This window comes from Microtus pennsylvanicus, chromosome 11 (assembly GCF_037038515.1).
Source record: "Microtus pennsylvanicus isolate mMicPen1 chromosome 11, mMicPen1.hap1, whole genome shotgun sequence".
Taxonomy (NCBI): Eukaryota; Metazoa; Chordata; class Mammalia; order Rodentia; family Cricetidae; genus Microtus; species Microtus pennsylvanicus.
In genome coordinates, this window is record NC_134589.1 from 53,630,239 (window position 1) to 53,656,305 (window position 26,067).

Sequence of the window (26,067 nt, forward strand, 5' to 3'; positions counted from 1 at the left end):
AATGCATCCTGTCACAAAAACGCTTTCAGCTACTACGCCACACAGAAAGGAGATGCATCAAAGCAACCGCTCAATCCATGGTGGATGATGGTCCCAGGGATATAGGCTGTTGTCATCCTCACTGCCTCCTTCCTCAAAATCCATGGATGCTCAAACCCTTACATGAGACAACAGAGTATTTGCATATCACCAGGTTCGTCCTTTTCTATACTTCCTTTCTTGGTGTGTGCTGGGGACCTAACACAGGACCTGATCACCTCTAGATGAATTATAATACTGAATATGAAAATGCAATAAAATGAATGCTATACTGCATTGTTTAGGGAACAATGCTGGGAAGGGTGGTATCTGCATATGTTCGGTGTAAATGCATTTTTCTCTCAAGTATTTCTTTTCTGTGGTTGCTTAAATCTACAGATGTGGGACACGACCCAAAGGGCTGGAGGCCGGCTCTGCTGCCCAAAGCGGTGATGTTCATCTTCACTCCAATGTGTGAAACTTCCAGTAGCTCTCAGTTCCCAGCTTCAAATTAAAACATGCCTTACACTAAACCCTGGAAAAGATTTCTCTTGCTTCAAGTAGGAAGGACATCCTGCAAAGAGACGCACGTTTTCCAAAGTTTAAAGCTATCCGGTCACTTTGTTAGAAAACAAAGATAAAGAAAAATCTCAGGCTCTGAAAGAAAACTTAGTCCAGTAGTTCATGTGCTAGTATCTCAAGGTGTTTAAAAGAGAGAGGCAGTTTGTGTGAATGTAGTGCGTATCTGCACAGAGAAGCAACTGCAAAGACGAACTCTTAGCAGCCACTGTCTGGAGGAAGAGGGCTTTCAGTTTGTTTACATTTCTCTATTTACTATTTTCTACAGTTTTTAAAAGACTTACTTAGTTTTATTTTATGAATATTAGTGCTTGTTTGTTTTCTTCCTGCATGTACATCTGTGTACCATGTTCGTGCCTGATGTCCACAGAGGTCAGTTGAAGGTGCTGCATCCCCTGGAACTGCAGGTATGGATGGTTGTGAGTTGCCATGTGGATGCTGGGAAAAGAACCCAGGTCCTCTGCAGGAGTAGCAAAAGTGCTCTTAATTGCTGAGTCACTACTCCATACCCTCACACCCTTTTTTATCTGAGACAGAATCTCACCGGAACTTGCTATGTATACAAGGCTGGCCTCCAACTCACAGAAAGCCTTCTGCCTCTGTTTCCCCAGTTCTAGAATTAAAGGTGTGTGCCACCATGCCTGCTACAACAATAACTTTACAACTGGAAAAAACATCAATAAGCTGTAAAAATAAATTATTACTAGTAAATGAGAAGGAGAAGGATCCCTCAAAATTTTTACACACACACACACACACAGAGAGAGAGGGGGGGGAGGGAGAGGGAGAGAGACGACAGCTTCAGTAAACCAATAGGCTGCCCAGGTTTATCTAGATGAAGCATGCACACACGTGTATGTGCCGAAAGTGTCCAAGGATATACGGGAACATTCTTGGGGAAGGCGTTGGTACTATTTACTTATTTCTGAAACAATGGTTCCATAAGACCTAAGGAACTTCTTCTTAGCTCTAAGCAACCATGTTTTACATTTCTGGTCTTAAAAGAGATCATACTCAGGGATGCTCAGTTACTTTGAATAGGTGTGACATTCCAGGCTGACGGGTATTCATACCTGTCGACAGCTGTGAATTAGCATTTCAAACCCCTTCTAATGTGACTTATGAACTTGTTCTGTGTGAGGCTTCAGCACCTTGCAGAAAAGCAAACGTTGAATGCATACCAGGGGGAAAACCCTTCTGTGCTAGGAAGCAGGAGCCACCAGGAACGTGTGGAAAGACAATGCTGGGCACCTAGAGTGCAAAGTCAAAATCACCATGCCAGAAATTAGGAATAGAAAGGGCTTTTGATCTTTAAGTAGGGACTTATGGAGGGTGGTAAGCATTCTAGGGAGAGAGGCTTGAAGATAAAAGGGACATTAGTACCCACCAACAGTTGTCACCTTTAGAACTGCTTTGTGTGTTTTAGCTCATTCCTGCAAGGTTACAGCCAGAAAGGGGTGGAGGAGAAATGAATTTCAGTATATTTAAGTAAATGCCAAGTTCAGCTCAAGATGTCCCTTTGAAAGTGTAACTGAGACAGAAAACGCAATGCAGGAGCCTAAGTCACTCAAGAAGTGACAAAGGCTGATGGTCACCATCAGGAAAATTCTAGGCAAGGCCTAAGAGGATTAAACACAGGTTTCTAATGCAAGCTGTTTGTACAAATGCACAGGGAAAAAACATCTTAACATTCCATAGGAATACATTCATTTAAAAAAGAGCCTCTCAAGTGTAAAAACTGAAGTGAAGGGCTGGAGGGATGGCTCGGCAGGGAGGAACTTGCTGTCCTTCCAGTAACCTGCTGTCCTAACACCCAGCACCCACAATACTTTCCCCCTCAAACTCTGGGACATGTACATGCTAAGGAAGGAAGCATTTTTTTTTTCCAGCTGAGCTATATCCCCAACTCTAGTTCCTTGCCCTTAATTTTTCTTTTTCTTTTTTTTTTTAGTTTTTTTTGAGACAGGGTTTCTTTGTTGCTTTGGAGCCTGTCCTGGCACTAGCTCTTGTAGACCAGGCTGGCCTCGAAGCCCATAATTTTTCAAAGCCTTAACATGGTTCAAGTATGGTAATCTCTCCCTAAGTACCAGAGTTAAAGTCTACCAATTCTACTGAGGAGAATTCAGTTGAGAAACTGAATTAAATACGACATGAACATATGCTTAGGTTTATTTCTTTATTTATTGGACTCGTATGTCATAGCTTGAGTGTGGTAACTAGGAGACAGCCTGTGGAAGCAGGTCTTTCCTTCTACTATGTTGGTGGCAAACATCTTTACCCAACTGAGCCATCTTGAAGGCCCATATGAATATATTTAATATTAAAAAATATAAAAGTGGGCTGAAAGATGGCTCATCAGTGGCTAAAGAGCACTTGCTGCTCTTGCAGAAGACCTGGGCTCGGTTTCCAGGACCCACATCAAGCAGCTCCAGTTCTAGGGTTTCTGATGCCCTCTCTGGCCTCAGGAATACTTGCATTTATGTGGTTTACATGCGAACACACAAATGAACATATACATAAATACAAATACACAGAAATCTTAGAAGACTATAAAGGGCTGACGTCTGCACAAGGAAATACAGAGGGCGTCGGATGTTTTGAAGGTAAGTAAGAGCTGGCACCATACAGCCACTTGCCACCTGTCAGTCATGCCTTCTGAAGGCCACTTCCCTGCTGCTTCCAGTCCATGCAACTCAGCTAGGTTGCAGGCATTGATGCTAAGCAACTTCCTCCCCTCGGGTGGCTGGCCCTCCTTCCAAATGCTCCATTGTCTGATCTGATTATCTAGAATTAGTAGACATCCACCTCAGAGCTTCAAGCCAGATCTAGATGTCCAGTATTCAAAGTGTTTTTGTGGCAACTTCGCCCCACTCCGACCATCTTTCCTTCAATTCCCTCGGCTCAAGGGATAAGGGCCTCCCATGCCAGGCACTGCGCCAGTTAATGGCTTTTCTACAGAGGTGCAGGCCTGGCTTGCTTGTTTTGATCCTCCAAACTCCACCTCTCAGATAACACTATGTACCACTTCTCTGGCTTAGGACTGGTTTGTGTCTTTAGCGTCTTGCACAGTAGACTGCACATTATAGAAGGCTGATAATGAATGAATAAACAAAAAAGTGAAAGGACCAAATGAGACAGAGTGAGGTGTGTCAGTGAAGGACACAGGTAATAGGCACCTGCCAATCAGTACATGATAGGATGGACCCTACAGCTGTCTGTCATAATGCAGAAGTGGGGAATCAGGAAGACTGTCTAGTGCAGTAATTCAACTTGAATGAGTTTTCTATACCCCAAAGCAATTCAGTCACTATTTATGGCAAGGGGGAATCCCGGTTTGTCATTTGTTTAGCTCTCTGAATCATGCCGGTATGTGGTCAAGGAGGAACTGTTGCTTCATGTCCTTTCTGTGAACCAGCAGGGTCTATTTCCATGTGTCCAGAAGTCTTGCCCGTACTTACTGGACCAGAGTCTGCACTCAAACAGGATCCCCAGAGGCAGGGTCCAGGCTGGTCAGAGGCTAATTGCCAGTAAAGGGAGATGAAGGCTAAAAAAATGGTTTTCTGTGTAGGGGTAGGGAGACGAAGCAGGAGTTGTGACTGGCTTCACAGGCCAGACCCGAATTCCTGGGGAAGAATCCTGGGGGTCAAGGATGCCGTGTGATGGGGAGGGGGCGAGGAGTGTGCTGGGGGTCAAGGGAGCAGTGAACGGGAGAAATAAGTGAGGGAGGATGGCTAGACCGGGTGTGGGGTTACTTATTAGAAACTGTGCTGAGAAGGGTGGTGTTTTCATTTGCTTTGGCGTGTGTGTGTGTGTGTGTGTGTGTGTGTGTGTGTGTGTGTGTGTGCACGCACGCATGTGCGTAAAGTGTAAAGACAACTTTGCAATATTGGGTTGGATTGGGCCTTTTGTGCCCACCAAAGGGTCCCAAGCTTGGGAGTGATGAGGTGGTTTGAACTCCCATCCTTGCCTCTGTGCTTTGCCTCCTTCCACTCCCTTCCCTGAAACGCCTTTCTTACCCAAACCATCAAAAGCCTCATCTGTGGACTATGAACTCACAGACCTTCAGGCAACAGCAGCTGGAAATGAACCCTTGCCGTTGAGTTCTTGCAACACTTTGGATGAACTAATCAAAGGGACCTAGTGTGGCCTCTGTCCTGCCCTATTCGTCTGCTGTCTTCTCCTTCTTCTATCAACCACAGCTCCTCAAAGAAAAGTTCCCAAAGGGCCAACAGAGATGGCTCAGTGGCTAATGGCGCTTGCCATGATGACCTGGGACCCACAGAGTGGGAGGAGAGAACCGCCTCTTGACAGCTGTCCATATGCACGGTGCCATGTTGCTCTGTATCAATTTTCTCTGAGGTTGAGCCTTCCATCCTGGAGGGAAACTTTTTGAGACATAGAATGTAACGGAAGGTGAAAGAGCAGCAGATTTTAGGACGAGGTGTTTGGAAAGAGGTGAAACAACAGAATGTTCCGGGGGGGGGGGGTAAAGCATTTCATCCTAGAGGGAAGTGTCCTTTAGACAGGAAGTTAACAACTCTTTGGCTTCAGGAAATCCCTGAAACTGACCAGCATCACTAGGCCCTTCCCTCAGGAGTAAACAATAAAGACTGCCGACTGCCGAGTCATCTCAGACAAGCCGAGCAGCCTGGAGAAAGCAGAGCCCAGCCGAGCTGCCTAGAAGAGGCTCACACCAACTGAGGGCCATCTGGAAAGGACGCTCTCTAGCCTGCTGAGCTATCTGTAGGCTGTGCAGTGTGCTCTAGGTTTCCAGCTTCGGTGGGCTGTCACTCGCGCTGGGGTGGGCTTTGGGGATGCGGTTGCCTGTGAGTCATTCCTGTTCTTGTAAATAGGAACTCCAATAAATCACATCAGTTGGATTTTGGTGTATCAGTAATTTGGTTCATAAGTGGGCTCCCTTTCTGGGGTGAGTAGATACATAGACTGTGTCTCCCCAGGAAAAGTCTGGCACACAACACATGTGTGTCCATATGCATACAACTTATACACACTCAAACAAACAAACAAACAAATAAATAAATAAATGCAATTTTAAAAGACCCCATTTGACACAACTTTCATGGAGTGCCTGTCTTAGGACCATCAGTAGGTACTTATTAGAATCAGACTCCATTGCCCAGAGCTCCCTGAAATGGCTTTTTCGGCATGCAGGGCCTATATGCTAGCATACCAGATGAGTACCAAAACCAGAAAATCCTGCACACAATCACATGATCTCCAGAGACTACGTTCGTCTCGCAACAAATCTTCCCTTGACACTGTACCACAGCATTCTGCCTTGGCACCACACTGTGCAGTTAGAGCAATTAACAGAGCGCGTGAAATTCCTCTTTCTGCCAGTGTCCTGGTGCATGCCTGTAATAGCGCAGGGGAGATAGAGGCAGGAAGATCAGGAGTTCAAGGCTAGCTTGGTGACATTGTGAATTCCAGACCAGCCTTGGCTCCATGAGACCATGTCACCTAAAAAAGCAAAAAACAATAAAATAAATTCCGTCTTCAGCACTTTCACTATCAATGTATTAATCAAGATGCTTCCAAAAACAGACAAGAAAACACACAGAGTAGATCGGGTGTCCACATTCATCCTGGATCACTTCTTGGTCAACTGGCTTATGCTCAGAAAAGCCTTCCACTGTGCAGCCAGGAATGCGCACTTGGCTTTTCCTTCATTACATGCCCCCTCCCCCACCAAAGACAGGGTTTCTCTGTGAGACAGCTGACTGTCCCTTGAACTCTCAGACATCCGCCTGCTTCTGCCTCCCTAGTGCTGGGATTAAAGGCGTGCGCCACCACTGCACGGCCATAGTTCTTATTATATATACAAAACAAGACAGGAATCAAACTATACCACATAGCTGTGTCAGGACCTGAAGAGATGCTAAGAATCCTTCCAAAGCTGCCTGCTTTCGTTGCCACTGTTAGCATTCCCTGCTGGACCCGGAGGGTTAGCATTCCTTACTGAACCCCAAGGGATAGCATTCCCCACTGGACCCCAGGAACCAAGAAACTCTAGTTTCTTCTCTCAGTTGTCCTTTGGCTGGAGCATCTTGGGATCCTCCCCTGCAGCAGAGCAACGCTGAAGGGACTCAGCGGAAATGTGGTGAGTGGATGACAGATGACTGTGTCACAGAAACCCAGATGTCATAAATAATCGCTCATGGGAATCTGCACCTGTGTGAGAGCATGCTGCACACCTGCCTGGCCAGTTCCTCCTGTTCTCGGCCCATCAAAGGGGCAGCCGCTTCATTCCTGCTCGTGACCTTCTCTCATTCCTCACAAGGAAAGGCCTGTGATGTTCCCCAACACACAGCCTCTCTCAACATTTAATAGCTGTACCAAACACACTTGCTCTTTAATGTCGGTCTGGTCAAATGCTATTTCATTTTGTCTTGCTGAACATTTTTGTAAAAGGAAAATAGGATATTAAAGACATCTGGCCACATTAATTAACGGCGGGGGCGGGGTAGTATCAAGTTCATCTGCGAAAGTAAAGCGACGCTGGCACACATCCTCCTGGCTGACTGCTAGGTCGCCGGCTGGTGTTCCGTCCCCGGGTTTTCAGAATGTCTACTTGTACAGACCCCAAACTTGCCCTGATCTCCACTGTTTGGCCTCTGTACACTGACTTCCTCACTGCTTCACACCCATGACAGCCATGAAACAATCTTTAAATGGAAACAGTAAAGGGTCGTCTTCTGGGGGTGGGATAGGTTAAGGTTTCTGTCTCTTCCGAAAACCAGGAGAGCCTGGAGTGCTGGGTCCACACTGATGCCTGCAGGAGTCACTTGGTGGGAGGCAGGCTTTGGGGCTGCTGCTTCCCTTCTCCTTTGCCTCAGCTGTCCCAGCGAATGCAGGGCAGAGGGTGTGGCTCCGGTCCCAAAGAGCCTTATATTCGTTTGTCTTTCATAAACTGGTGAGTTAGGAGCTCCAGTGTGATCCCAGCACTAAGGAGGCCAGTCTGGGCTACAGAGTGAGAGCCTATCTCAGAAAGGAAATGGGGATTAGCTACAAGAATCCTTCAGTGGAGTCCAAGGCAGATCTAGTGTCAGACAGTCTGGGGATTGTGAGAGAACACTGAGGAGAAGTGAGCAAGTGAGGTTTGGGTGAGTAGAAATACCTGGCTTGGAATACGGGCAAAAAGGGGCAGATGTGACCAAAGGGAAGAGAGGCTGGAAGGTCTCAGACCCAGAGCTTAGGGCTGTGGTTGTGTGTTCTTCAGGCAATGTGGAGCTATTGAAAGGTAGCTGCCAATCTCTTGTCAAAATAAGACCCCTGTTTCAGGCATTCATGGGGCTGGCTGTATCTAAGATGCAAAGAGAAAGATGAGTCTGAGGACCCACTCAAGAAGGCACAGCAATCCAACCCACACGAGGACGAGAAAGGATGCAAAGGGGGCCCACTGGTGGGAAGAAAAGTTCAATGGAAAGAAACAGCAACTGGAAGAAAAGTGGTACCCAACCCAAACACTGCAGCAGACTTGGCTTTCTGTTTGTTTGCAAGCGTGTGTGGTGTGTGTTTATGATAGCTGGGTGACGAGCTGCAGACAATAGATTGAGTTTGTACTTGCTGAGCGGCAGGAAATGACAGAGTGATCTGGAGACTGATGGGCAGATAAAAGGTGCACTGAGTGGCAAGGACAGCTGAAGGCAGGGGGAGAGGGATTTGGGAACAACAAGTGCAGATGTCTAAGGATGTTATGGACCATAAAACCCAGAAAGCTTGTGCTCTGGTTAGGATATAGTGGAGGGGCTGGGGGGTGTGGTTCAGTTGTCTAAATTGTGAAAGGCCCCCTGGTATTTAACCCACAACTGCAGAGCAGGGCAGTGGTACATTAGAAGGAAGATAGGCAGGGAGGATGGAGAGGCGATCCCTCAATGCACACCCTTAGGAAGCCAACAGCACTGTTGCCCTGAGAGGCCCAGCAGCTCCATGTTTTTCCTGAACCCTGGAATGGTGGATGGGACTCAGTTTACCTATGGGCAGTAAAGTCGGATGATAAGGGTTAATTATAGTTATTCTCTCTGCTGCTAGGTCTAGGTACCAAACAGTCTTTGTGGAGCCATGAATCTGAAATAAGCAGCACATTCGAATGTCCTCCCCCCACTTCTCCTTTCTCATATATATTCACGCCTTTCAAAACCTCTTTTGTAAAGAATCCAAAAGTAAAAGATGCCAAAATAACCCCAGGCCTTGATTTATCATTTCACAACTGGTTCTCGAACACTGCCGCCCCCCCTCGACCCCCGCCTTTTCCACTTTTCCAGAACTTTGCTATAAATTCTTCCATCAGATCTAGGGTGGCAGGCATGGTGGTGATGGATGTCACAGTGGCAGTGGGAAAGGTGACATACAGATCTCAGCTGGAAACAGAGACACTTCACCCTGGCAAGGTGCTGGTGGGATTCTCACAGTCTGGCTGGGCTGTTCTACCCACCCAGCTCCTTCCCCCTGCCTGGCCCTCCCCTCCTGAAGAACAAGCCTCCCTTCTGCCACTGCTTCCACTGGTGCAGCTTGATCTGGGGCCTTTTATGAAAGGCATCAGGCTAAGTTTACTATTAGAACCAGGTGTGAGCTCATGCTCACAATCCCAGCATATAGGAGGCCAAGGCAGGGAAATTCAAACCAGCCTGGGCTAAACAATGAAACCCTGTGGAAATAAAGAAGAGGAAGAAGAAATGGGGTAAGAGAGGGAAAGAAGACTTAGGAGAAGAGACTACATATACTGAACACTATATATACTGAAGTCTCTTGTGTACCAGGGATATCATCAAACTTAACATGTAGGCAAGGATAACCCTGAGCATCTAATCCTGCCTCTTCCTACTTGATATGTACACCAGGCTGGCCTAGAACTCAAAGGGATTCTATTGCCTCTGTCTCCTAGGATTACAGGCATGTGCTACAATATCTGACCTTAAGAAACTTGATATTAGAGTTGGGCAGTGGTGGTGCACGGCTTTAATCCCAGCACTCGGGAGACAGAGGCAGGCAGATTTCTGTGAGTTCCAGGCCAGCCTGCTCTACAAAGCAAGTTCTGGGACAGCCAAGGCTACACAGAAAAACCTTATCTTGAAAAAGAAACACACATATACAGAGAGAGGTGGGGGAAGGAGAGGGAGAGGGAGAGGGGAGGGAGAGGGAGAAGGGAGGAGGAGGGAGAGGGAAAGGGAGAGGGAGAGATTGAGATTAAAGGAAGAAAGCCCTAGCCCCTAGGATACAAAGGGCCCAAGGAGATGTTTGTTATATTAAGGGATATTAGTGTCCAATGATTGCTATATCCTGTTAATTTAGTTTTCGTTGTTGGTGATCTTAATTTGTTTTTCCCTTCTTTGGGATTTGCTGCTGTAAGATCATCAATTGTCTGTGTTTTTTTCGAAACACACATTTTTTAAAACTATGATTACTCTGTTGTAATCTTAAAGATGTGTCTTCTTGCCTGTCTGAAACTTTAGTTAAGCACGCCATCTCCCCATTCTAACCTCTCTGCCTCCAGTAAGCACCAACCGACTGCAGTTCTCTTGGTTTCTCTCTTCTGTGTCTCCTTGCTGAGTCTGTCATACCAGATCAGTCTGTGCCTAACCCGTGAGTGATAACAACTTCTAGGTTCTTGTTGTCATAAGTGACAAGGCTGCTTTTGTTTTAAAGGCTGAATAGTATTCCACTATGGCTGATGTTCGAAGTCTACTTTACTGTGCATCCCGTCTTGGTCCCTGTGAACGGTACTATGGCAGCCATGAGAGGAGCAGTGTCCTCAGCACAGCGGAGGGGGCTGCTGGGGAGCCTTGCTTCTCTGAGGAACCTCCCTACTTCCCAGCATGCACAGCACATACCCCACCAGCAGTGCAAAAGAGATTCTTTCCCCCCTTATCTTGGCCAACACTTTACCATCATTATTTTGAAGGACAAATGTTCCTAACTTCCTGCTTCAGATCCAGGTCTTTTCAATTCTTTTGTACAGCTAAGCTGGGGCCAGACATAGTCTAGAGACATGTCACTGGTGGCCCCTGAGTTTGAAGACAAGAGAAGTGGCTCACACAGAGAAGCAGGTTCCACACGGAAACATAGAGTATGCCCAGATTTCTCTGCCTCAGTCCCTCTCTCATGCCCCCTTCCTCACCTTCATCCCCTGCAGCCCAGGCAAGCACTCTTGTCTTTTGAGTCTCCTTCCAGCTTGGTCTCCATGCCTGCCCTACCATGTCAACCTTTCATACAGCAGTCTGTCTGTCCTTTCCATTTAACCTCAACCCTCAACACTGGTGTGTCATGGAAAATTAAGGGCTTTTAAGAAGAACCACAGAAAGAAAATGTTTAGCAAGCAAGACCACAAATCCCCAACCTTGGCCACATGTGGTCACTGATCTTGGCCAAACTGAAAAGCGATTGAACGCTCAGTGGGGGGCCTTCTGGCTTAGGAAGGTCTGACAACTGATTTCACATGCATGCAAATACAGCATTGGGGGGGGGGGGGGGAGAAAACAAACTGAGAAACCAGGAGTCCAGGAAATGAGCAGACCTCCTAAAGCAGCGGTTCTCAGTCTTCCCAAGGCTGAGACCTTTTAATACAGTTATTATTATAACTCATGTTGTGCTGACCCCTAACCATACAATTATTTTTGCTGCTACTTTATAACTGTAATTTTGCTACTATTATGAATTGTAATGTAAATATCTGTGTTTTCTGATTGTCTTAGGTGACCCCTAGGAAAGGGTCATTTGATCCCCCACCCCTCCACACACAAGAGGTCATGACCCATGATCCCCACAGTGAGAACCATTGTCCTAGAGCCTCTAACTTGTTGAGGGGAGACAGCAACATCTTGGTCTCCATGCCTGTCCCACCATCGCTCAGACTGTGGATTACCACAGGAGCACACAGCAGTCTGTCTGTCCATCCATTAACCTTAATCCTCAACACTGGTTTGGGCCCATAGGAGGGGCCACAAGTGTCAGAGTTAAAGTGCTGCCTTGACTGGGCTATGACAACTTACAGAGGGACACATTCAGAGGAAGAGTCCCCCTTGCTAGCAGCTTCCAAGTCAGATGTGCCCCCAACATTAATTTACATTACCAACTAGTAAAGGAATTAGCCAAGGGTCTTGTTGGCTGAGCTCACCCTGCCCTGCTCTGTCAAGCCGCTGCTCCCTTCATAGCCCACTGTTACCCTATGTGACATCTTCCAAAACAGGAAGCCTTTCCCGGCTGCTTGCGCTGCTTGGTACCATGGCACCTGGAAGAATTACTGTTTAGGAGGATTACTCCTTGTTTTGGGGGAACATTTGCAGATGGATGGAAGATTTCTGGTTTTTGAATTGTGATAAAATGCATGAATTCATCGGTAGGAAGTATATTCGCAATGTTTATAATGGCCACCATTACTCTAGAGCTCTTCATCGCCCCCAAAGGAAACCTCCTGACCATTAAGTAGTCTCTCCCTAAGCGTCCCACTCCCCAGCCCCTGGCAAAATTACCACTTTGCTCTCTGTGCCAACAGATTGCCCTATTCCAGACATTTCCTAAAAAGGAAGTTGTAGCTATGTGGTGCTTTTATTTAGCAGAGTATCTCAGGGCTCATCTGTATCAAGGATTTCCCACTCCCTCAGTCCTTCTTATGGCTGAATAGTATTCCCCTGCATGGCGCGTGCTAAGGCTCTGGTGAGACAAATGCTAGCGGCTGGAAAGTAAGGGCTGCCAGCTGCCAAGATGATGGGATTTATTGTGACAGATGATGTTTCTATTAATGTCCCTAGGCATTTTAGGATTGAGCAAGAGACTCAAATCCAAGAGCAGCCTATCTCCCATTCAGAGTGTACTTTCTAGCCCTATACAGACTTCGTTTTTCTGGCTAATAAGTCTTTTTTTTTTTTTTAAAGTTTAACCTTCAGAAAATCCTCTTGTGCATTATTTAGTAGCCTTTCAAGGAAAGCCAATCAAGCTATCTTATGCCAGATTCTCAGACTCACAATCCCAAGGTACAAGCTCTGCAAGCATGGTCTAGAAGAAGCTGAACCTCTGACATTTCCTACCTAGGATGGCAAGGGTGAAAACCTAAACCCAAGGTTCAAGGCCAGCAAGAACAGCAACTAAAAGTGTTCTGCAAGCCTGGCAAATAATACTCATTAGTTTCCAGAATAGTTATAGGTACAGTAGGCCTCAAGAATTTGACCAATACCTAAAGGGTGGAAAAACTGTCAGAGCCAGAGGAATAGGAAGTCTATTGTGAGACTTTGTCTCCTAGAATTTTTAGGGAGGCTACACCTATGAGTCTCACCTACACGGCTAAACAAGACATGAACAAGGACACACCAATAGCCATGCTAACATGGAAGGGGTAAGTTTCACGAGGCCTCAACCCTAGATAAAAACACTATAGGCAACTAAGGAATACTGGGAGAGGGAGAAATAGTCTTCTTCAGGGAAGAGCCCTCAAATTGGTTATCCAAGACCAACTGGTCAACCCTGGGATAACACACATATATACATATACAATATACATATGAACATAATATTATACGGATTTAATGGGTTGTATTTACATATATGCATACGTATGCAACAACAATTTAAAAAAATAGAGGCTATGAATTTGAGAGAGAATGGGGTGGTGTTCATGGGAAGAAAAAAAGGGAGGAAAATGAGGTAATCATATTTTAAATTTTAAAAAAAATTTAAAGTTTTAAAATTAAGGAAAATTGTCTCACACTGCTAGGATTATCAGAAACAAACCTATCTCTATGGTAAGTCGGCTGTTTAGGTTTGTTCTGCAGAACTGCCTAGCTATGTTATATCACTAGGTGTTAACTGTCAAGAACAGAGTTTAAAATAATGCCCGGCCCTGGAGGACACTGAGGCAGGAAGATCTCAAATTCAAGACTAGCCTGTGCTATGTAGCAAGACTTCCTTTAAAACATGTACACATGCATGTGCACACACACACGTATACACGTCTTTTTTGAAAGTAATTACAGAGTGTGCCATAAAAATATTACCCAATACCATTGTTCAAATGCACGTTTAGGGATTATTACTGTGTTGTTATATCCTATAACGTATTTCCAGATGGCTCCATACTCTGCAATGCATCAGAGAGAGAAATCAGCTGGCTTAGCCAACAAAACAAACCAGGGGATGGCAGCATTTTATGGGTGCTGCTGGCTGGGTGAGTGGGATGGAGCTCGGGTGTGAGGCCTTCCAGACACGCAATCTTGACTGAGGTGATGAATAGAGAAAAGCAGGGAAGACAGAACAGAGAGAAAACAGGAAACGGGGATGGGGACTAGGAGAGAGAAGAAAGGAGAATATAGAGAATCTAGAGAGAGCCCCTGCTCACAGAGCTGGAGATGGGATCTGGGGATGGCTAAGTCTGGTTCCATCAGGTTAGTCCATGTGGACTAAGTCAGGGCTCACCAAACTGGCTCCCTCGAGGCTGCTAGTGCTTCGGGGCAGAGAAACCTGGCTTGGCTTGTGTCTAGCATCCTCACACACACAGCCTATATCCAAGTACATATAGACAGAACTAATTGGACTTAGTAGGTTTTACAGACATTATAAAACAATAATAATTACAGAGAAAGAGGACATGAATTTGAGAGGCATGGGAGGGGTTGAAAGTGGGGAAGGATGGGTAGATATGATGAAAATACATTGTATGAATGTCTTTTTAAAAGGAAAATTTTGCCAAAGACTACTTATTATTCACCTTATAGCAAAAAGGCATAAGAGGAGAGAGAGAGAGAGAGAGAGAGAGAGAGAGAGAGAGAGAGAGAGAGAGAGAGAGAGAAATATTTAAGTCTACAATGATCATTAAACTGATAGGAGTCATCACAAGCTACAAAAAATGCAAGACATGGTTTAAAAACTCGCGTATGAGAAGAGCCATGGGAGATAGTTGGAATCAGTTTACAATAAGCTGAGCAGAACAAGAAACACAGGAGTCAGGGAGGAGGGGAGAGAGGGGGAAGGAGGAAAACAATTAGACTTTGGAAGAACTGTAAATGTAAGCTAGGAAACAGTCTATAAAACAATGCCTCAGAGCAGGACGTGGGAACACACACCTACAATCCCAGGAATTCAAGGTCAGCCTTGGCAACACAGCAAGGCTGAGGTCAGCCAGGGCTACGTGAGACCCTGCTTCAAAACCCAACCCCAAATGAAACGCTGTAGTAAGCCACAGCACATCTTGCTGCCACCCAAGGAGGACGAAAAGCACTTCCCTGGCTCTTAGATGGAAGTCAGAGTAGTGAGAAGGATGAAAAGGCATTTTTCACTAATCAAGATATACAGAACATGCCAAGATGTCAATGTCACTGAGGCCAGACGAGGGGAATATCAGAGGTTAACAGGATAAAAAGTCATGCAGACCAAACACCCCAAGACATGAAACCCCGGACTCTAGGTTTCCTAACAAAATGGCTGATAGAGGGCAACAATAATAATTCTTACTTTACTTGCATCTGTTTTGGAGATGAATTCTAGGTGTTTAAAACCTTCTTTGTTCCTATTTCTATTTGTTTAAACAAATATGTATAAATATAATTAAGATCCTATTTGCCACATTAAAAACATAGGTATAGAGCTGGAGAGACGGCTTTGAGATTAAGAGCACTGGCTGCTCTCCCAGGGGATCCTGGTTCAATTTCCAGAACCCACACGGCAGCTCACAACTGCCTGTGACTCCAGTTCCAGGGATCTGGTCTCTCTGGACACTATATGCACACACTGCATAGACATGCATGCAGGAAAAACACCCACAGACATAAAATAAGAATAAACTAATTTAAAGAAAAAAACCATAGGTACAGGCAGCAATGTGCCCAATATACTATGCCAGATGTCCAAGAATATCAGAAATGATGTGACCCCAGCTGTGCTGAATTTCATGGAGTGGGGAGCAGCAAGTTACTTATTCATTGTTCAATAAGCACTTTGTTGTGGTAAATCTATATGGCATGAAATTTACCGTCCCATTATCTGCAAGGGCACAGCGGGGTGACAGTAAGAGCATTTGCACTGTCGTGCCATGGCCACCACTGTAGCTACTCACCGTCTAAAATGGCCCTTTTCATTTTCTTTGTATCATACAAGAAGTCAACAAAACGATGAAGAATATTAGACACCATTTTGCAATAAATACTGTTATTTTTTAAAAAAATACAACTTTGCACAAAATCCAAAAGCCACTTTGAAAGGAATCACTACTTTAAGGGCTAAAAGAAAGATAGGCTACTGGGAGCCAAAGAATCTTTGGGGGCCGTTCAGTAGCCAGGTGCTCTCTCAAGCACATCTAAGTCACATGCCCTAGCGAGGCCTCGGTACCAGGGAGAGACAAGGTGTCAGATAACACCCACATCTGACACAAAGATCAATTTGCTGCTAATCTGGAGAAATTGGCCTCAGTATTCAGGTTCACAGGCAGAGAAAACCAATAGTGCTTTTAAATGAACCACAAATCAGTTATTCTAAAGAATTTAACATGGTTCACTGACAGAAAATTGTCATTTCTGCCTGACTCTCAAATAGAAAGCAAAGGTAAGCCCGTCCCCGCCCCAAATAAACCCCAAACAAAAAAAAAAAACCAATTCACTGCCAGATCTCTATTGGAGCCAATTAATGGATCTCCAGAGCTGATCGAAATCTTCATTAAAATGCAACAACATCTGGAGCCAAGTTATTTAAAGGTTGATACCAGGGCTTACAAAACTGCGTTTCAAAGGGCCTTAGTAAAGGGCAAAATATCGATTTTACCCTTCCTTCCTCTCTCCTTTCTTCCCTCTCACCCTTCCTCTCTCCCTCCCTCCTTCTAGAGAGCCAGAGATGGTGTCTAAGGCTCCACAAGAGCCATGCAAGAGTCCTACCACTGAGCCCCATCTCCTGTCCCTATTTATTTTCTAACTTGTACACATTTCCTGACACTTCCCAAACCCTCCTATTTCTTTCAAACATGTGCAGTCTCAAGTGGGCGTCTGTCTATTTCAGTGGGGCTTCAGGTAAGCCGCGGGTCCTTGTCACGGGGCTGTGGGCACTACCTGCAACAGCTCTGGCCTCCGAGGCACAGCACTGTGGGCAGACAATGAGTGTGGCAGGCAGAGAGACTTTGTACAGAGTTGCAAATTGGCCATGTATTCATTATTATAATCTCTAAAATATAGAAATTGAAAGTTGTTGCTCGTCTCTAGGCCTTCTTTAATTGTTTCTACTTAACAAGGCTTATTACTCCTCCCCAGCAAAGGTAGGGTCTGCAGCTCATATTAAATGAATATTTCACTCTCTGAGTATACACCAGTAACTGGCTGGGACTCAGGGCCTCTTAAACAGAGTGGCAAGCATTAAGCAGCCAGAAGAACAATCTGATGCTGGCATCTCCTGGTAAGTAATATAGAAAGATGGTGGCATCTTGTGAACAATTGTGCCTAGGTGACCCAACGAGCTATCCACACCTAATTTAGCTCATTTTATAGTTACATGTTTTAAAGAAGTGGTGTGAGAATTTGCACCCAAAGCTTCCATTTGGGGAACTTCTTCCAGGTCACATTCAAATATGTACCTAACAACAGTTGTCTAAGGGCTATGGTGCCAAGTGGAGAGAAAGGGGATTCACTGTAAACTCAGAGCCCAGGGGCAGCAGCCACCACTCCAGTCCTAACACACACTACACCCACCAAAATTCCTTATCATCTTCCATTCAAACATTGTCCAGTGTTTCTTATTCTGCATGCCTGTGAATCTTTCTAACAAACACATCATAGCATTGGCCTCCCAGTATAAAAGATGGACCAGAGTGAGCCCTGTCACAGGGCTCTGGGGAGAGGAGGAGTGGGCTGTTTGATTCTCACTGTGGGGAAATATGGAAAAGAAAACCACTCAATTGGATGGAACAATGACCACTTAGCCTAAGCCGCTGACTTTACATATGAAAAGACAAAGTGGTCCCAGGCCCCAGGCCCCAGCCCCTCCAGCTTCCTCCAGCTTAGGTAATTCCAGCCCAACTAGAACCCACTTTTTCATTTCAATTTACAAATATTAAAGAAAGTCAACATGTGTGTGAGGAGTAGCAGGCTGGGGTGGAAAAATCACTAAGTTTGGGGGGCTCTTTCTGTATCAGCACAGCTCTGAGTGTGAAGGCACGCACAGACCCAGCACTACTGATACTTCTCAACCTACCCAGGAGGAGCTGCTTCCTCAGGAGAAGCAGATGAATTAACTGGTGAACAAAAATCACCGGGAACTCGCACAGATCCATATCTCAGCAACATCACAATTGCCGTACAGTGCGATTAGTATTCAGTAAGAACAGAAATTGCTCTTAGAAAGCATGCCTTAGCATTCCACAACACACTAAGCAAAAACAATCTAGAAATGATTGTATTTGTGGTCAAGTCTGACCCCTTGGTGACAGCAAAAGTCAGTGCCCCCTCAGCAGACCCTGAGATGAATGGAGGCTTCTGGGAGCGGGGGTAATGGCGACAGCTCAGAGGCTGTCAGTCCCTATCCATCACCTCCTATTAAGTAAAGACTTTCCAATACTGTGCTTCTCTCAAGGGCTTAGTTCTGCCCGGATTCAGCTGCAGCATCGGCATTTGAACTTGGTGCCCCTATTCTCACTCCCTAACTAAATGCTGAGATAAAGCAAATAGGCTCCCCCCAGTCAGAAGATAAGGCCAAGCAGACAACAGCGAGTGGTCACACATAAAGGACAACCTGACTATAAGTAATTAACGTGCATTACACAAACTCCAGAATACCACAGGCTCAGGGTGGAGCATGTGAGGGCCAGGAACAGGGAATGTCTGAACTGACCATTTAGCTCCTAAAATGGCTACCAAGCAATACCCATGCACACAGTGGAGTGCCACACCATTCTCTTGGGTTGAACAAGCAGGCTTCCTATTTATTCAATACATAGTTTTATTACTTGCTATTGCTTCCACTGAAGTCTTCATTTCCTTTGATTGTTCTAGAAAGGTGTGGGACAGTCTAAATTGAATGAAAAAGAATATATATAGGAGCCCCCTCAATCAAATGTTTTCTTTATAAGAGTTGTCATGGCCATGGTGTGTCTCCTCACAGCAATGACAAAAACCTAACTGAGACAGTCTACAAGGTATCTTTGAAAGTGTCAGTTTCATCAGGACTAAAATATTGGAAGACTTCACTTACGGGTCCAGACTTCAGGTTTCTCTCAGAAACAACAGACTGCAGTGGTAGCGCACAATAGCACTCGGGAGGCAGAGCAAGCAGATCTCTGAGTTCCAGGACAGCCAGAGCTACACAGAGTATCCTTTTCTTAAACAACAACAACAGAACAAATGAAGAAACCCCAGATGATCCAGCAGCCCCTGTGTTGCCCCTGGCTATCATCTCAGCCGCTTGCTTCACTCAGGAAGTTCTGCTGTCTGGTAACTGAAGGCAAGAGAAGAAATGAAAGAAGTTTGGAGCCTGGAAAATAGGAAGGTGGGCAGAGTGGAACACGCCCATCATCTAAGGACTCAACTGGCTGAAGTGGGAGGATGGGGAGTCTGAGGCCATCCTCAGCTACAACAGGATGGCCCAAACCAGCCGAGGCTGCAGGACACCCTACTTAATAAAAGAAAAAGGAGATGGAAGAGGAAATGGACTTACAGGGAAGGATTCAAGTTCATGGATCAGGGACAGGGAGAAGGTGCTGCAGGTGTCGCGAAAGACAGGCTAGGAGCCAAAGACACAGGCCTGGGCGTTCAGGTGAACTTGGGTCTGAAGGTAGAACTGTTGGTTGCCCACAACCACTTGAGAATGGAGCTGCAATGGTGTGAGGACAAAGAATCAAGAAAAATGGGGGGGGGGGGACTGGGTGAGGTGCGGGTGGGGTGGGGAATAAGCAAGAACAAGAACACAGCACACATGTAAAGCCTCAGTATTATGCGGCAGAACATTTCTAGGAGACACTGAGATGTGTCAAGAAATGAAGCATGGGTACTTGCCTTAGGAGGACTTTCCTTCACTTTTTAATAAAAGAAGAGGTGTAGGGTTACTGGCAATGTGTGGAGAAACCTCAGGCCTGTCAGCAGTTTCAGCAGGGCCTGAAACTGGCTCAGCCTCCACACCTAGCCTAGCTCCTGGGCACACAGGCTTTCCCTTCCCCAGCAGGCCCTTTAGGGATCCAATCTACACATTCGGTGTGCTTTCTGTTGTCTCTCCAGAGCTGTGGCCTCTGGGAAGTCCCCGGCCCCAAGCAGACATGGGCCTGTTCTGTGGCATTCCCCAGTCGGCAGTGACTTCCTCAGGTGTCCCTCTTGCACACTCTAAGTCCTATCTTTTAATTCCGGCTTCTGGCCTGGTGCCTGGCATGCAGGTGACATCCAGCAACTGTGCTGGGTGAAAGAAGAGAAGAAATGAGCAGCAAAGCTGGAGGCCAAGAAGCTTTGGAGGCTGACATTCATTGTGGTGGGCCAGGTACTTCCCACATTTGTAAAGAAAGCAGAGGAATTTCACTAGCTCATCTTAGCAAACTATGGTAAGAAGAAGAAAAAGCAAAGAAAAATTGGTCAAGAGATATTTCTGATAAACAGTTAAGTAGGAGAAACCACACAGTCATTCCCTACTCTAAATTAATTGCTCATGTTCATGGTAAGGGTTATAAAATAATTCATTGAAAGAGAAAGCAGCTCTGAGGCTTGCTATAAATAAGCGGTATAGCAGAGAATTCACTTTCTTACTTTCTCTGTTTAATTAACCAATTTTAATGTACATTAATATTTTACTTGTATGCATATAAGATAAGAGCACCACATTTGTTCAGGGCTACAGAGGCCAGAAGAGGGTGTCAAATCCACCAAAAATGATGGAACTGGAGTTACAGGCAGCTGTGAACTGCTACATGGGTATAAGAAATGGAACCCAGGTCCTCTACAAGAGCAGCCAAGATGACTCTTAACTGCCGAGTCACCTCTCTAGGCCTCTAATGTTTTCTAAGGTTAAGAAGAGTAAATATAAGTAAGGCCAAATATTATAAACAACATAATATAATCACTAGAGATGGGACCAAAGAATTTTAGGGCTAATAATGATTCCAGTCACAAAATTTCAAATTTCTATTAAAAAAATTCCTTTTTTAATTAAAAGAAGATGCTAACTTCATGATGCTACAACATCCTATACAATTGGTACTTCTCAAAGGCTTTTCTGTGCTGTTTTAAGAAAGATATAGCTGCCTCTAAGTCTTACCTATGACACCAACCAACTTAAGTTAAACAGGAAAACAGAGTTGATCCCAAGAACCAGCTAGTAACAACCACTGTAGCTCCCAACTTAACCTCGGCACATCAACAGAATAACCAGGCATATTATTGTGAGCTGAACATCCCATCTTTTATTCACACTTCTCGGGACCAGGATCTTTTCAGATTTATGATATTTTTGTACTTTAAAATATTTGCATAAACTTAATATGATCTTCTAAGAATGGGAAGGAAATTTAAATACAAAATTCATTGGTTCCATATACACTGTATGTACAAAGCCCTAAAGTAATTTTGCACAATTCTTTGAAGGCAACTGTATTTTCACAGCAACTTATCACCTGAGGCCAGGTGTAAAATTTTTCCACTGTGGCATGTCAGCTTGTGGCATGTGGCATGGAGTTTGGGATACTTCACAGCCTGACATCTGGTCAGTTAGGGATGTCCATCTGTCATTATCTCTTCTTCCCCCTCCTCCTTCTTTCTCTTTCTTTCTTTCTTTCTTTCTTTCTTTCTTTCTTTCTTTCTTTCTTTCTTTCCTTCCTTCCTTCTTTCTAAATATAGAAGGAAAGAGATAGGAGGGCAAGCAGCTCTCCTTGTCACCCAGACTGCAGGTGGTGGCCACCACGCTGGACTACACTGACATGCCCCAGACCCTGCTGCACTCCAGGGGAGCTGGAGGTAGCTGCAGTGGTTCCAGGTGAAGACAGTGTCTGTATAAGGTCAGCAGACCTGATTTTTAGCCACATCACAGGACTGCTGAAATCACAATGGGCGCGCTTAGACAACATTACGTAATAGTCAATACGCCGCCGAGAAGCAAGGCTCCAGCCATTGAGAACCCCTAGTCTGGGCTTTCACAATCGGCTCTCTCCTTAGACTCAGACAAGGTTCTATTTTGAATTCTAATGAGGATCAGCCACACTGAATATTTAAACTGCAATTACAAAGATCCCACTTTTATGTAAATGTCCTTAATACAAGAAACAGATCTGAAAATATATCGAGGAGTCAGGGAGACCCATCAGTCTAATTTGCCTTTACAATCTAGGGAAAAACAGCATTATTTTCTACTTGATGTTATCACGGGGGTGAGGCTGGGAAAAGAAAGGGGAGGAAAAAACCACACAAAGATCTCAGGAAAAAATTTCAAGCACAGGCTGTGGAGTGAAAGGGCCACAAAGAAGTGCTTGAGTCCTTTGTTAGCAACCCAACAAACAAATTCATCACCAGGCCCTTCTCCTGTGTGGCCCCTTGTGATCTGCTCTGTATTTATGACTAGACTTTCCCCCCTGCTCAAGCATTTATGACTGATATGCCAGGCTGGCATGAGAGATACAGACACGTCAAGCAAACAAAAAGGCATTTCATGGTTTACAACCTAGTTTGCACTCTGAGGGCAAGAATGATGGGCCGGCTGCTTGAATGAGTCTTCCTAGTTAGGCGCAGTCCGAGAGTGCCATGTGAGCCGCCACCAAGTGACACTTGAGTGAGCTGATTAGATTAATTCCCAAGCCCTACACACCTTGCCTGCATGCATATGCTCACGTTTACACAGAAAGCTCAGCCTTGCATCTGAGAAGAGCCATAGTTACTGAGGCTGAAATGAATTTCCACAGCATTTGATACTAGCACTTAGGAAAAGGGAACAGAGTTGGCTTTCGCTTGTTTGTTTGACCTGGTTTGTCTGCTGGATGATTCTCTTTTGAAGGCATCAAAAATGTACACTTAATTCTTAGTTTCATTTATTTTTAATTTATATAAGTTCTGTTTGGTAACCTTTCCAATAATTTTGGTTACTTTTTATAGTTTCCTGTTCTGTCTAGATCTTTTCAAGTCTTTTAATTTAAAAAGCAAAATTGAGGCTGGAGAGATGGCTCAGAGGTTAAGAGCATTGACTGTTCTTCCAGAGGTTCTGAGTTCAATTCCCAGCAACCACAGGGTGGCTCACAACCATCTATACGAGATCTGGTGACCTCTTCTGGTGTGTATATAAAATAAATTTAAAAAAGCAAAAATCAAGGGATGAGAGAGAAAGCTCAGTGGTCAAGAGCACTTGTTGCTCTTGCAGAGGACCCAGATTTGGTTCCCAGCACCCACAAGATAACTTACAACTACCTACAATGCCAGTCGCAGAGGATCTGATGCCTTCTAGCCTTCATGGGCATCACACATGTATAAGGTGTATACATACATACATACATTTAAGCAAAACTCATACACATAAAATATTTTAAAACATGCAAAATTGAGGGGTCAGGGAGTGGCTCACTGCGTAAGGGTACCTGCTGCCGAGCCTTATGACCCGAGTTCCATTCCCAGGACCCGTACGGTAGAGGGAGTGAACCTACTCCATAAGTTGTCCTCTGATCTTCACATGCACCCACCTACCCATGACACACAAAAAATAAGGGTAAAAAAATTTAAAGTAATTATTTTTACTCCATGCCTGATCATCCTAATACTACAGGTTGATGCAGATCAACTCCATGGTCAATTGCCAGGCCCTGCTCATCTGCGGTTCTCATGCACGCTACCACGTCACCTAGGATAAATATGCTCCTCCCACAAGGCTTTTGAGTTACTTTCTCATTGCTGTGGCTAAATATCCGACAGGAAGTAACTCAAGGAAGGAAAGGTTGATTTGGCTCAGGCTTCGGGAGATAACTTTCATGACGGTGGGGAAGGCATGGTGACGGATTAGCTCCTGGCCATCCGTGGATGAGTAAGCAGAGAGATGAACACTGACACTCTTCATGTTTGAGGCTTGAATTGGGGAGAAAAGGCAAAAGGAAAAAAATCAGCCTTTCCCTTTTCCAGCCTGCTGTCCAGCTGTGAGCAAGCAGCCTCATGCTCTTGCACCAAATCACAAGCTGCTCCCACCATGAGCCACACCCCAGTCCCATGGGCAGTTTGCACAGCCATGAGCAAGGATGAACCCTTCCTGCCCTAAGCTGCTTCTTGTCGGTAGTGATCACCGTGACGAGGAGCGTGGCTGAGAAGTGGAACTGAGGCCTTGACAAGCCCGACCGCGAGCTTCCTAGGCCTGGAGACTGGTGGTGAGGAGTACGTGGCAGAGTTTGGAGCTGCCAGCTAAACGCCCTAGGATGCTGTGAGCTGAGCACAATGAGCCGTCTGGTAATTTGCTGACAGAAACATGGACAGTGAAGGTAGGGTAGGGTTCACGAGGTTGTAGGGATCCTATTGAGACCTGCACTAGCGGCCATTCCTGTCAGATTCTGATAATGAATCTGGCTTCAGTTCTCCTGGTTCCTAGGATTTTGAGTGAGGATGAATGAAAAGAAATTAGAATAAACTGTTTGGTAGAGTTAATTTCAAGACAACATGACATCCAGAAAGTGGCATGGCCATTCCTCACTACTTGTAGTGAAATTTACAGTGGGAAGAACAATGTGAACTTACAGCTTTGCAAGGAAAGAGGTCTGGACCAGTTTAAAGTTCAAATAAGGGGGCGTAGATAAATAAGCTATAACTGTTAAAGAGATAGTGCCATTAGAGAGAAACCTGGTGGGTTTAGGGAATGTGGCTCAATTGGCAGAACACTTGTCTAGTATACACAAAGCCCTGGGTTCAATAGCCACCAACACATAAGCTTGGCTTGGCGGTGCACACCTGGAGCCCCTGCACTTGAGAGGTGCAGACAGGAGGCTCGTGAGTTCAAGTTCAAGTCCAAACTGGACTATATGATGCTCTGATTCAAACAAACAAACGAACAAGCAAGTCATACTTCACTGTACTAGAACAAGAAAACACCTCAAGAACAATACCCTACCCACCAAGGCTCCAGCATAGTAAACTACAAAGCATTTGAAAAGAGAAAAACCTGACACGAGAGTTCACTGAAGGGGCTCCCTGTTTAAAAACACCAAACCAAACTCTCCTTTGAGAGAGTATTTTCTCAGGCTCAGCCACACAGGCGCATAGAGAACCAGCGCAGCTGTGGTTCAGAGGCATGATGCCGTAGCCTCAAGCTGGCAGCAGGACTTGGCAACGGTATCCATGAGGTGCAGAGGGGGTATGTGAACCGCAAAAGGCCATGAGGTCAGGAGGCTTACACCAAGTTTCCAGAGCTGGGAGCAACACGGTGAGAGAACGGAGTCCTGTGGGACCTGCTGTGCACTGGCACCTGTGGTCCTGCTCGTCCATTGGATCTCACCAGTCGGCTGCAGCCCAGCCTGGTAGCTTCATCCGCAGTGTGATTTCCCTCTGCTTCCCGCCGCAGCAAAGCGTTCCCTCTGCCTTACCACTCCTAAGAAATTCCTGGCCACCAAGACTTTGCCCTTCACACCTAGAACCTGAAACTATGAAGATAAAACATGCGGGCTCCTTCCCACCGCCACCTCTTATGGTTTGATTCTTGCATAAGTCTAAGGTAGCTAGGCCTCAGTTTCCTTGCGGAAGAAGTGGTCAACCTTGACAGGACTGCACATTAGCTTAGGGATGTTGCTGTATTTCTCACACAAAAAAATCCAAACGTCAGGTTAAGTGAGTGCCCGGGCGAGATAACTGGAAACCTCATGGGAAACCAAATGAGTCCTCTCGAGCTCTACCCTAGACCTCCTCAATGGGAGCCTCTAGTTTGAAGCCTGGAAATCAGAATTCTAAGTCTTCTAGTGGACCCATATCAACACAGAATCCCTATTTTACAAGAGTCCAGAACCAAAGTGACTCAGCAAAGACAGCATTGCTGAACACTGGGTTTTTATCTTGGTCATACTGTGAGACGGAAGCAGTTCTTAGCTGTTCTACAGTGAGTTCACTAATTAAACTTATGGATTAAAGGGGGGAGGGCACAAAGCAAACAAAACTGCCTTGAAAATACAGAAGACTCACCTCCAAACTCTTAGACAATTTCCCAAACCATTCATGTCTATGAAACAGGTAAGATTCCCAACTTAGAGTTTAAAAGAATGAACGTTATACCCTCCAAACCTTAGCAATGTATTTTGTCGGAATAAAACTTAGCATCTTTCAGCAATTTTGATGCTTCATCAGATGGGGCTGCTGCATTAGAAGGGCAAGCACGTCTTCATGGTAAATAGAAACAGCATGGAACACGCAAAGAAGAGCAAGCCCCAGCCAGGTAGTTGGGGCAGCTGCCATCTCTTCTTACCACAGGAAGTTGACTTTCTGTCCACCAGGGTCACCCGCCTGGCTTCGGTGCGAAGCTTCTCATCTGTGTTCTCCACAAGGTTGGCAAGGTCGTCGATGATCTCTA

The 26,067-nt window shown here is 45.4% G+C and overlaps 1 protein-coding gene across 1 annotated transcript in view; it reads right to left on the minus strand.

Moving 5' to 3' along the window:
- The window catches only part of Stx8 (syntaxin 8), a 241,826-nt gene that overhangs the window by 59,854 nt on the left and 155,905 nt on the right, over positions 1 to 26,067 (minus strand). Inside the window, exon 7 of the mRNA XM_075992106.1 lies at positions 25,963 to 26,064. Within this exon, the coding sequence (XP_075848221.1) occupies positions 25,963 to 26,064 (102 nt within the window). The remainder of the gene's footprint in view (positions 1 to 25,962; positions 26,065 to 26,067) is intronic.